The 13,123-nt window shown below is 41.1% G+C and overlaps 1 protein-coding gene across 1 annotated transcript in view; it reads right to left on the bottom strand.

Annotated features, from left to right (window-relative positions):
- Positions 1 to 12,443, bottom strand: part of LOC128664485 (myosin-2 heavy chain-like) — a 69,429-nt gene extending 56,986 nt beyond the window's left edge. Inside the window, exons 1-2 of the mRNA XM_053719309.1 lie at positions 12,410 to 12,443; positions 11,952 to 12,133 (exon numbers count right to left, since the gene is read on the bottom strand). Of these exons, the coding sequence (XP_053575284.1) occupies positions 11,952 to 12,133; positions 12,410 to 12,443 (216 nt within the window). The remainder of the gene's footprint in view (positions 1 to 11,951; positions 12,134 to 12,409) is intronic.
- Between the last annotated feature and the right edge of the window lie 680 nt (positions 12,444 to 13,123).

Here is a 13,123-nt window from a genome sequence, read left to right as displayed (position 1 = left end):
TGTGCTGTAAGCTCATGGGTCTGATCAGGTGTGCTGTAAGCTCATGGGTCTGATCAGGTGTGCTGTAAGCTCATGGGTCTGATCAGAAAGTGTACTGTTAGCTCATGGGTCTGATCAGAAGGTGTGCTGTGAGCTCATGGGTCTGGTAAGGTGTGTGCTGTGAGCTCATGGGTCTGGTCAGGTGTGTGCTGTGAACTCATGGGTGTGATCAGAAGGTGTGCTGTGAGCTCATGGGTGTGACCAGAAGGTGTGCTGTGAGCTCATGAGTCTGGTCAGGTGTGTGCTGTGACCTCATGGGTCTGATCAGGTGTGTGCTGTGAGCTCATGGGTGTGATCAGGTGTGTGCTGTGAGTTCATGGGTCTGATCAGAAGGTGTGCTGTAAGCTCATGGGTCTGGTCAGATGTGTGCTGTGAACTCATGGGTGTGAACAGAAGGTGTGCTGTGAGCTCATGGGTGTGACCAGAAGGTGTGCTGTGAGCTCATGAGTCTGGTCAGGTGTGTGCTGTGAGCTCATGGGTCTGATCAGGTGTGTGCTGTGAGCTCATGGGTGTGATCAGAAGGTGTGCTGTGAGTTCATGGGTCTGATCAGAAGGTGTGCTGTAAGCTCATGGGTCTGGTCAGGTGTGTGCTGTGAGCTCATGAGTTTGATCAGAAGGTGTGCTGTAAGCTCATGGGTCTGGTCAGGTGTGTGCTGTGAGCTCATGGGTCTGATCAGGTGTACTGTGAGCTCATGGGTCTGATCAGAAGCTGTGCTGTAAGCTCATGGGTCTGAACTGAAGGTGTGCTGTAAGCTCATGGGTCTGATCAGAAGGTGTGCTGTAAGCTCATGGGTCTGATCAGAAGGTGTGCTGTGAGCTCATGCGTCTGATCAGAAGGTGTGCTGTGAGCTCATGGGTCTGATCAAAATGTGTAATGTGAGCTCATGGGTCTGATCAGAAGGTGTGCTGTGAGCTCATGGGTGTGATCAGGTGTGCTGTAAGCTCATGGGTGTGATCAGAAGGTGTGCTCTAAGCTCATGGGTCTGATCACAAGGTGTGCTGTAAACTCACGGGTCTGATCAGAAGGTGTGCTGTAAGCTCATGGGTCTGATCTGAAGGTGTGATATGAGCTCATGGGTCTGATCTGAAGGTGTGCTGTGAGCTCATGGGTCTGATCAGAAGGTGTGCTGTAAGCTCATGGGTGTGATCAGGTGTGCTGTAAGATCATGGGTGTGATCAGAAGGTGTGCTGTAAGCTCATGGGTGTGATCAGAAGGTGTGCTGTAAACTCATGGGTCTGATCAGGTGTGCTGTAATCTCATGGGTGTGATCAGAAGGTGTGCTGTAATCTCATGGGTGTGATCAGAAGGTGTGCTGTAAACTCATGGGTCTGATCAGGTGTGCTGTAATCTCATGGGTGTGATCAGAAGGTGTGCTGTAATCTCATGGGTGTGATCAGAAGGTGTGCTGTAAACTCATGGGTCTGATCAGGTGTGCTGTAATCTCATGGGTGTGATCAGAAGGTGTGCTGTAAGTTCATGGGTCTGATCAGAAGTTGTGCTGTAATCTCTTGTGTCTGATCAGGTTGTGCTGTAAACTCATGGGTCTGATCAGAAGGTATGCTGTAAGCTCATTGGTGTGATCAAAAGGTGTGATGTGAGCTCATGGGTCTGATCAGAAGGTGTGCTGTAAACTTATGAGTCTGATCAGATGGTGTGCTGTAAGCTCACGTCTGGTCGTTGGGCGGTCTTCATTAGGCACATGGGTCTGAAATATGGTTTTGTTATTGGCCTGGTTTGTGGTTTCTCACACTTACACATTTTTTCCATCTCTCTTTTTCTTTCTCTGGCTCTCCACTTTCTTTACCATTTATATTTATATTTTTCCATTCATTTTCTCTTATATATTATTTCTTCTCCCTCTTCCTCTTTTCTCTCTCTCTCGAGGGTCTGATATTCAATACCTCACAGGCATGAAGAGAAATCACACAAAGTCTTTGGGATTTTTTTTAGACCTGATATTGTAACGTAGGGGACTCCCATAAAGTTTCCCATAAAGAACAGTTTCCCATAAAGAACAGTACATAAAGAACAGTACATAGCAACATATATATTTCCCAAAATAAAAACATAATTTATGCTTACCTGATAAATTCCTTTCTTCTGTAGTGTGATCAGTCCACGGGTCATCATTACTTCTGGGATATTACTCCTCCCCAACAGGAAGTGCAAGAGGATTCACCCAGCAGAGCTGCATATAGCTCCTCCCCTCTACGTCACTCCCAGTCATTCGACCAAGGACCAACGAGAAAGGAAAAGCCAAGGGTGAAGTGGTGACTGGAGTATAAATTAAAAAATATTTACCTGCCTTAAAAACAGGGCGGGCCGTGGACTGATCACACTACAGAAGAAAGGAATTTATCAGGTAAGCATAAATTATGTTTTCTTCTGTTAAGTGTGATCAGTCCACGGGTCATCATTACTTCTGGGATACCAATACCAAAGCAAAAGTACACGGATGACGGGAGGGATAGGCAGGCTCTTTATACAGAAGGAACCACTGCCTGAAGAACCTTTCTCCCAAAAATAGCCTCCGATGAAGCAAAAGTGTCAAATTTGGAAAATTTGGAAAAAGTATGAAGCGAAGACCAAGTTGCAGCCTTGCAAATCTGTTCAACAGAGGCCTCATTCTTGAAGGCCCAAGTGGAAGCCACAGCTCTAGTAGAATGAGCTGTAATTCTTTCAGGAGGCTGCTGTCCAGCAGTCTCATAAGCTAAACGAATTATGCTACAAAGCCAAAAAGAAAGAGAGGTAGCGGAAGCTTTTTGACCTCTCCTCTGCCCAGAGTAAATGACAAACAGAGAAGACGTTTGTCGAAATTCCTTAGTTGCCTGTAAGTAAAATTTTAGAGCACGGACTACATCCAGGTTGTGCAGTAGACGTTCCTTCTTTGAAGAAGGATTTGGGTATAAAGAAGGAACAACAATCTCTTGATTGATATTCCTGTTAGTAACTACCTTAGGTAAGAACCCAGGTTTAGTACGCAGGACTACCTTATCCGAATGAAAAATCAAATAAGGAGAATCACAATGTAAGGCTGATAATTCAGAGACTCTTCGAGCTGAGGAAATAGCCATTAAAAATAGAACTTTCCAAGATAACAACTTTATATCAATGGAATGAAGGGGTTCAAACGGAACGCCCTGAAAAACATTAAGAACAAGGTTTAGACTCCATGGTGGAGCAACAGTTTTAAACACAGGCTTAATCCTGGTCAAAGCCTGACAAAAAGCCTGGACGTCAGGAACTTCTGACAGACGTTTGTGTAACAGAATGGACAGAGCTGAGATCTGTCCCTTTAATGAACTAGCAGATAAACCCTTTTCTAAACCTTCTTGTAGAAAAGACAATATCCTAGGAATCCTAACCTTACTCCAAGAGTAACCTTTGGATTCACACCAATATAGGTATTTACGCCATATCTTATGGTAAATCTTTCTGGTAACAGGTTTCCTAGCCTGTATTAAGGTATCAATAACTGACTCAGAAAACCCACGTCTTGATAAAATCAAGCGTTCAATTTCCAAGCAGTCAGCTTCAGAGAAGTTAGATTTTGATGTTTGAAGGGACCCTGTATCAGAAGGTCCTGTTTCAGAGGTAGAGACCAAGGTGGACAGGATGACATGTCCACCAGGTCTGCATACCAAGTCCTGCGTGGCCACGCAGGTGCTATTAGAATCACTGATGCTCTCTCTTGTTTGATTCTGGCAATCAATCGCGGAAGCAACGGGAAGGGTGGAAACACGTAAGCCATCCTGAAGTCCCAAGGTGCTGTCAGAGCATCTATCAGGACTGCTCCTGGATCCCTGGATCTGGACCCGTAACGAGGAAGCTTGGCGTTCTGTCGAGACGCCATGAGATCTATCTCTGGTTTGCCCCAACGTCGAAGTATTTGGGCAAAGACCTCCGGATGAAGTTCCCACTCCCCCGGATGAAAAGTCTGACGACTTAAGAAATCCGCCTCCCAGTTCTCCACTCCCGGGATGTGGATTGCTGACAGGTGGCAAGAGTGAGACTCTGCCCAGAGAATTATCTTTGATACTTCCATCATAGCTAGGGAGCTTCTTGTCCCTCCCTGATGGTTGATGTAAGCTACAGTCGTGATGTTGTCCGACTGAAACCTGATGAACCCCCGAGTTGTCAACTGGGGCCAAGCCAGGAGGGCATTGAGAACTGCTCTCAATTCCAGAATGTTTATTGGCAGGAGACTCTCCTCCTGACTCCATTGTCCCTGAGCCTTCAGAGAATTCCAGACGGCACCCCAACCTAGAAGGCTGGCGTCTGTTGTTACAATTGTCCAGTCTGGTCTGCTGAATGGCATCCCCCTGGACAGATGTGGCCGAGAAAGCCACCATAGAAGAGAATTTCTGGTCTCTTGATCCAGATTCAGAGAAGGGGATAAGTCTGAGTAATCCCCATTCCACTGACTTAGCATGCACAGTTGCAGTGGTCTGAGGTGTAAGCGTGCAAAGGGTACTATGTCCATTGCCGCTACCATTAAGCCGATTCCCTCCATGCATTGAGCCACTGACGGGTGTTGAATGGAATGAAGGGTGCGGCAAGCACTTTGAAGTCTTGTTAGCCTGTCCTCTGTCAGGTAAATCTTCATTTCTACAGAATCTATAAGAGTCCCCAGGAAGGGAACTCTTGTGAGTGGAACGAGTGAACTTTTCTTTTCGTTCACCTTCCATCCATGTGAACTTAGAAATGCCAGCACTAACTCTGTATGAGACTTGGCAGTTTGAAAGCTTGAAGCTTGTATCAGAATGTCGTCTAGGTATGGAGCTACCGAGATTCCCCGCGGTCTTAGTACCGCCAGAAGAGCACCCAGAACCTTTGTGAAGATTCTTGGAGCTGTAGCCAATCCGAATGGAAGAGCCACAAACTGGTAATGCCTGTCTAGGAAGGCAAACCTTAGGTACCGATAATGATCTTTGTGAATCGGTATGTGAAGGTAAGTATCTTTTAAATCTACAGTGGTCATGTACTGACCCTCTTGGATCATAGGTAAAATTGTCCGAATAGTCTCCATCTTGAACGATGGAACTCTTAGGAATTTGTTTAGGATCTTTAAGTCCAGGATTGGTCTGAAAGTTCCCTCTTTTTTGGGAACCACAAACAGATTTGAGTAAAACCCCTGTCCCTGTTCCGATCGTGGAACTGGATGGATTACTCCCATTAACAAGAGCTCTTGTACACAGCGTAGAAACGCCTCTTTCTTTGTCTGGATTGTTGACAATCTTGACAGATGAAATCTCTCTCTTGGAGGAGAGTATTTGAAGTCCAGAAGGTATCCCTGAGATATTATCTCTAGCGCCCAGGGATCCTGAACATCTCTTGCCCAAGCCTGGGCGAAGAGAGAAAGTCTGCCCCCCACTAGATCCGATCCCGGATCGGGGGCCCTCAATTCATGCTGTCTTAGGGGCAGCAGCAGGTTTCCTAGTCTGCTTGCCCTTGTTCCAGGACTGGTTAGGTTTCCAGCCTTGTCTGTAGCGAGCAACAGCTCCTTCCTGTTTTGGTGCAGAGGAAGTTGATGCTGCTCCAGCTTTGAAATTACGAAAGGAACGAAAATTAGACTGTCTAGTCTTGGCTTTGGCTTTGTCCTGAGGCAGGGCATGGCCTTTACCTCCTGTAATGTCAGCGATAATCTCTTTCAACCCGGGCCCGAATAAGGTCTGCCCTTTGAAAGGTATATTAAGCAATTTAGACTTAGAAGTAACATCAGCTGACCAGGATTTTAGCCACAGCGCCCTGCGTGCCTGAATGGCGAATCCTGAATACTACTCCGTAAGTTTAGTAAGATGTACTACGGCCTCCGAAATGAATGAATTAGCTAGTTTAAGGACTCTAAGCCTGTCCGTAATGTCGTCCAGAGTAGCTGAACCAATGTTCTCTTCCAGAGACTCAATCCAGAATGCCGCTGCAGCCGTGATCGGCGCAATGCATGCAAGGGGTTGCAATATAAAACCTTGTTGAACAAACATTTTCTTAAGGTAACCCTCTAACTTTTTATCCATTGGATCTGAAAAAGCACAGCTATCCTCCACCGGGATAGTGGTACGCTTAGCTAAGGTAGAAACTGCTCCCTCCACCTTAGGGACCGTTTGCCATAAGTCCCTTGTGGTGGCGTCTATTGGAAACATTTTTCTAAATATCGGAGGGGGTGAGAACGGCACACCGGGTCTATCCCACTCCTTAGTAACAATTTCAGTAAGTCTCTTAGGTATAGGAAAAACCTCAGTACTCGTCGGTACCGCAAAATATTTATCCAACCTACACATTTTCTCTGGTATTGCAACTGTGTTACAATCATTCAGAGCCGCTAACACCTCCCCTAGTAATACACGGAGGTTTTCCAGTTTAAATTTAAAATTTGAAATATCTGAATCCAGTCTGTTTGGATCAGAACCGTCACCCACAGAATGAAGTTCTCCGTCCTCATGTTCTGCCACCTGTGACGCAGTGTCTGACATGGCCCTAATATTATCAGCGCACTCTGTTCTCACCCCAGAGTGATCACGCTTACCTCTTAGTTCTGGTAATTTAGCCAAAACCTCAGTCATAACAGTAGCCATATCCTGTAATGTGATTTGTAATGGCCGCCCAGATGTACTCGGCGCTACAATATCACGCACCTCCCTCTGAGCGGGAGATGTAGGTACTGACACGTGAGGCGAGTTAGTCGGCATAACTCTCCCCTCGTTGTTTGGTGAAATTTGTTCAATTTGTACAGATTGACTTTTATTTAAAGTAGCATCAATACAGTTAGTACATAAATTTCTATTGGGCTCCACTTTGGCATTGCAACAAATGACACAGGTATCATCCTCTGAATCAGACATGTTTAACACACTAGCAAATAAACTTGCAACTTGGAAATACAATTCAATTAGAATAATATTAAAACGTACTGTGCCTTTAAGAAGCACAGAAGATCTATGACAGTTGAAAATTAATAAATTGAAACAGTTATAGCCTCAATCCTTGTAAACAACACAACTTTAGCAAAGGTTTAATCCCATTAGCAAAGATAACAAATTCTGAAAGCAGGAAACAAATTACAGAATAAACGTTTTTTATCTCAGTCAAACTATAATTCTCACAGCTCTGCTGAGAGAAATTACCTCCCTCAAAATAAGTTTTGAAGACCCCTGAGCTCTGTAGAGATGAACCGGATCATGCAGGGAATACAATGAGTTGCTGACTGAAATATTTGATGCAGTAAAAGCGCCAAAAAAACGGCCCCTCCCCCTCACACACAGCAGTGAGGGAGAACAGAAACTGTCAGAAAAACAGATTAAGCAACTGCCAAGTGGAAAAATAGTGCCCAAACATTTATTCACTCAGTACCTCAGTAAATGAAAACGATTTTACATTCCAGCAAAAACGTTAAACATAATCTCTAGTTATTAAACAGCTTTATGTATTTCTTACAGTGTAATTCTAGTGAAGTACCATTCCCCAGAATACTGAAGTGTAAAGTATACATACATGACATTATATCGGTATGGCAGGATTTTCTCATCAATTCCATTGTCAGAAAATAAAAACTGCTACATACCTCTATGCAGATTCATCTGCCCGCTGTCCCCTGATCTGAAGTTTACCTCTCCTCAGATGGCCGAGAAACAGCAATATGATCTTAACTACTCCGGCTAAAATCATAACAAAAACTCTGGTAGATTCTTCTTCAAACTCTGCCAGAGAGATAATAACACACTCCGGTGCTATTTTAAAATAACAAACTTTTGATTGAAGATATAAAACTAAGTATAATCACCATAGTCCTCTCACACATCCTATCTAGTCGTTGGGTGCAAGAGAATGACTGGGAGTGACGTAGAGGGGAGGAGCTATATGCAGCTCTGCTGGGTGAATCCTCTTGCACTTCCTGTTGGGGAGGAGTAATATCCCAGAAGTAATGATGACCCGTGGACTGATCACACTTAACAGAAGAAATTGGTGTTTCTAAATTTTCTAGGGGCCTTGCCATACCAACGAGATTTTTAAGAATATCTTGCCTGAGCGCGAGGCTCATAATATCAGGCCCTCTTTCTCTCTTTCATAACTCACTCATACAGTGCATTGCCTTTAAGGAATGTCTTAGTGCACATTTCTATTTTGGTTCTTTTGTAATCAAAACATTTAGTCTGAAAAGATAATAAATATGCTGCTTTTTTCAATATTTAGACATAATTAAAATAAGCTACATAACCAATGGTATAAAAAAACTACAATTGTTATGTTTGCTTGTAAAGAAAGAGAAAACTCACAAATATTTACCTTGATCTCCCTTGGTTTTTTATGCTTTAGATCTTCCAGTTCCTAAACAAACATACAAAATAAAAGATTTGGGTTTAAAGCAAGTGTGTAAATGGCACTTTTATAGAAGACTGGCCGGACCTAGTGCATACAATTTGTTAGGGCACTATTATAATTTTACCCTCAAATTATGTTTATCCCACACTGCTTTTTTTTCAACCCTAGATCATACCTCCCAACATTTCAAAATTCAAAAGAGGGACACCCCCCCCCCCACCCCCCCCCCCCGGCAAAAAAATTGAAATGTGGTGGGCGGGGCTTAAAAATCATAAGACCAAAGTAATAAAAATAAAATTCTAAATAAAGTCATATATTTTAATACACTTAGGCAGCAAATCAAACAGAAGCTCAAACCACTGGTATGGCTATGTGAGCGCTGTATTTAATTAGCCTTTGCAAAGACATTGCTAAATATTTTTATCTTAATTGCACATTTATTAATAAATTCTTTAAAACTACTCTCTGCATTCCCCATTAATATTCTAGATTCTGGCCTTTAAAGTCAGCAAAAATGCACAGTAGCACGCTACATAGCATACACTTACACATGCAGATACACACACACACACTACATAGCATACACTTATACATGCAGATACACACACACTACATAGCATACACTTATACATGCAGATACATACACACTACATAGCATACACTTACACATGCAGATACACACACACTACATAGCATACACTTATACATGCAGCATACACTTATACATGCAGATACACAGACACTACATAGTATACACTTATACATGCAGACACACACATACTACATAGCATACACTTATACATGCAGATACACACTTATACATGCAGATACACATACACACACTATATAGCTTACATTTATACATGCAGACACACACACTACATAGCATAAACGTATACATACAGATACACACACACAGTTATGGATACAGATAGACACACACACTACATCATATATGGGTATCTGTAATTCATTGTATGGGGTCCTGGGGTTGGTAAGCACATTAGCTGGCAGTCTGCGGCTGCCACTGTTCGTTACACTGTTCGTTACCCTGGTATTAGCACTGCTCATTGTATAAAACTGAAGGCATGCTAGTATTATCACCAGGGGTTAGATATCATCATTACCAGAGGTAGGTTAGAGAGGTCACCATTACCCGCGGTCAGAGTGTATACAGCCTTCTTACTCCTGCTTAACCCACACACCATTCCTTTTCCACAGGGAATATAACAGGTATCTAACCCTGTGAGAGCAAAGCCAGCTGCTTCTGAGTATGGGTCCAATAGAATTTTTTTTTTAAAAAAAAAAAAAAATTTTTTTTTTTTTTTAAATGCCTTGGGCAAATCGGGACAGATGGCTAGCATCTCGGGACAGAGGGACAGACCCCTAAAATCGGGACTGTCCCGCGAAAATCGGGACAGTTGGGGGGTATGCTAGATGTTATGCAATGCATTGTGCCTGGAATCATTACAGAAAAGAGCATGTAACAACATACATTTGAAGTCCTTTCTATAGAACAATGTGACACATCCAAGTTGCCTTTATCCTTACAAGATACAACCTTATCTTCAATATGTGTTCTTCCTTCAGACATCCCCCACATATACACGGCATAGTGTACATTCAAAAGTAAGAAGACAGACACAGACATTGGCAGGCCTTGTGTCAGGGTGATTCTAAGCACAGATGTTCAATCATAGATAGCTTGAGATATTTTTTATGTAAAGCATGCATTAAAACATATTTTATTGACTATGTGTGCGTTTTACATGTTTTAAATACAAAAAGCTAAAAGCTGTTATCAAGCTCATTGTGAACTGTGCACAAACTAAAATTATTCGGATAACATAGACGTTAAAGGGGCAACAGAAAAAGCCTACCACAGGCGTAATCTGCTGAGCATAAAAAGAAAATTCCACTGTTTTGTGAAATTACAGATTATGTGAATTTGTTGTAATAGGAGGATTAACGACTAAGGGCTGTGTAATATATATATATATGTTTATATATATATTTCAATATTCATCTGTATGTATACCTATACCTGTATATATTTATATAGATATATATATATATATATATATATATATTAAATAAAAAATATAAAGACAAATTAAGAAATATATATAGAAATATAAATATTTCATTCTTTATTTGAAGAACATTTGAATGTACAATATGCGAATCGCAATTCAGGTTAAGTGCTGTAGGTCTAACGCAGCGTCAAGTTAGTGCACTTGAAGACAGTTATCTTAAGGTGCATTATGAAGATATTAAATATAAAAATAATGTAAAGATATTAATAATTAAAAATTATTAAAAAGGTTCTAAAAAATCTTTAGAATATATATGTTTTTTTTCAGAACCTCTATAATAATAATTAATAATTATTATTAATATTGTTTTACAATATATATTTTTAAATAATTTATATCAGATAGTGTTTATATCAGATAGTAATTTATGAGTGTAACTGTACTTTTAAATGTTTTATGTAACTTTTTTTTAACTCACTACCATTTACGCAAGTTCTTCAGTAGCGCTATCCCGATGAGCGTAAATAACGACTGCTCTCAAGCAAACAAATTTACTTTCAACTTGTAATACATGCTCTATTTCCGACGTGTGCAAAAAGCCAAGTGCACCACTTGTAATCTAGTCTGAAATCAACCAATACTCAGCCTAAGAGGCCCATTTATCAAGCTCCGAATGGAGCTTGTGGGCCCGTATTTCTGGCGAGTCTTCAGACTCACCAGGAACAGCAGTTATGAAGCAGCGCCACAATTCCCTGCGGGCGGCCCATTGGACGTGAGTCTGCAGGGGGCGGCGTTGCACCAGCAGCTCTTGTGAGCTGCTGGTGCAATGCTGAATATGGAGAGCGTATTGCTCTCCGCATTCAGCGATGTCTGTCGGACCTAATCCGCACTGTCGGATCAGGTCCGACAGACATTTGATAATTCGGCCTCTATGTATTTAACCCACCCAAGGTGTAAATTCCCTCTCAGTTGGTGATTGGAGGGTTGTGCAACTGCCACTCCTCATTAACTCACAGGAGGTGTTTTGCATAAGAGCTGCAATGCCAGGGCATACTTGGGAAAGTAATTCAAACAGTCACATACTCAAAACAAATAAGAGCATGTGCTTTTGTCCATTCGAATGTCCGGTTAATGGGACAAGATACTCAAATGTTGAAACACTTGGAAGTGATGCAGTATAGCTGTGAAAAGCTGCCTAGAAAATATCACCTGAACATCTCTATGTAAAAAGAAAGATATTTTACCTCAAAATGTCCTAAGTATTAACACCCAAATCAGTATGCCTGTCCCGGACCTTTTACCTGCAGCTGAAGCATACCTTTTTACAGAGCATGTACTCTGGTAAGCTGAGGAAATTGTGAGGTAAATTATCTTACTTTTTTTACATAAAGATGCTCACGTGATATTTTCCTGTCAGCTTTTTACATTTATACTGCATCACTTTTAAGTGATTTAGCATGAGTATTATGTCACTTTAACTAAAGGCAGTAAGAAAGAGATGGCGAGCTATGTCTCCGTATCTAATTAAACCCACCCTAGGTATTTTTCCACTCCTTTACCCATTTGTCCATTTGTGGAAGGCGATTCCTTGAATTTACTTGCAGCACCACAATTTGTTTGAACAATGACCTATAGCCTTTTACCTCTTTCAAAGTAAATATCACATTTTCCATTTGCTTCTTTTCTTCTTTTTCCTTTTCCAGCAGTTTTTCAAGGTTGTCCACCTTGGATGTGAGATCATCTAATACAGAACTGAAGACGTTTGCATATAGTAAGACAATCATTCATATGTTTAGTTTTTTTGTGCTAATGTATGATTTATGACAAAAAAGTAAAAAATAAAATAAAAATCAAATAAGTTATGAAGATACACTAGATCAGGTCTTCTAAAAATTGATATCAACCTCATTCAATACAATAATATAAAAAACTAGGTAGCAGAGTTACATTAAGCTAGTCCACATCTCCATTTGTACCCTACACCACATGTAAACTGTGCAACCCTTTGCTTACTCACCTTTCTGACTGAGAGGTGGTTCCAATGATGTCATCATGACCCTGGAAGAAAATGTAACATATTTTTATATAAAATAATAGTTCATCTGCAAGAGAATGAACAATTCTGCAACACTTTATTAGAGACTATACATTTATTAAATAGTGCAGCAGGCGCTATTAGTGCTCTTATTGCACTCGTATCACAAGTGGTGAGTTAAGTGTTGCGCTTGAGTGCAATATCACAATACTGCTGTATTAATATCTGATGTAAAGCATTATTATTATTAATAGTATGCACAGAAGTACATGAAAAATTACACAAATTATGTAATTATTCACTGCATCATTCCTGCCTTTAGGATTTAACTAACCTAGTCACACATAAAGCGCACATTACCTTATGCACAACTAACTAACATGTCTAGAAGTCACATGTTTTGATTTGCCACTGTCACCTAACAGAAGATTATTCTTCCATATATACAGCTCGTTCAGTATATAAATATAGCTGAGTTTGAATTGTGAATCACTAATTGATGAAGGAAACTTACAGTTCTGAAAGCTTGCAGCTGTTTTTCCTATCAGTTATCTATTAAAAGTATCATATTTGCATCACTTTTATTAGTATGCAATTTATGGTTCTATTAGTGCAGTGGGAGATATATATATACATATAATACAGGCATACAAAAGTCATTAAGTATGCCACAGAGATAACAGTGCCCATACATTA

Source organism: Bombina bombina, chromosome 6 (assembly GCF_027579735.1).
Source record: "Bombina bombina isolate aBomBom1 chromosome 6, aBomBom1.pri, whole genome shotgun sequence".
In the NCBI taxonomy this organism is placed as follows: domain Eukaryota; kingdom Metazoa; phylum Chordata; class Amphibia; order Anura; family Bombinatoridae; genus Bombina; species Bombina bombina.
Note: the sequence above shows the minus strand (reverse complement) of the source record. Positions and strands in the feature narration are given on the sequence as shown.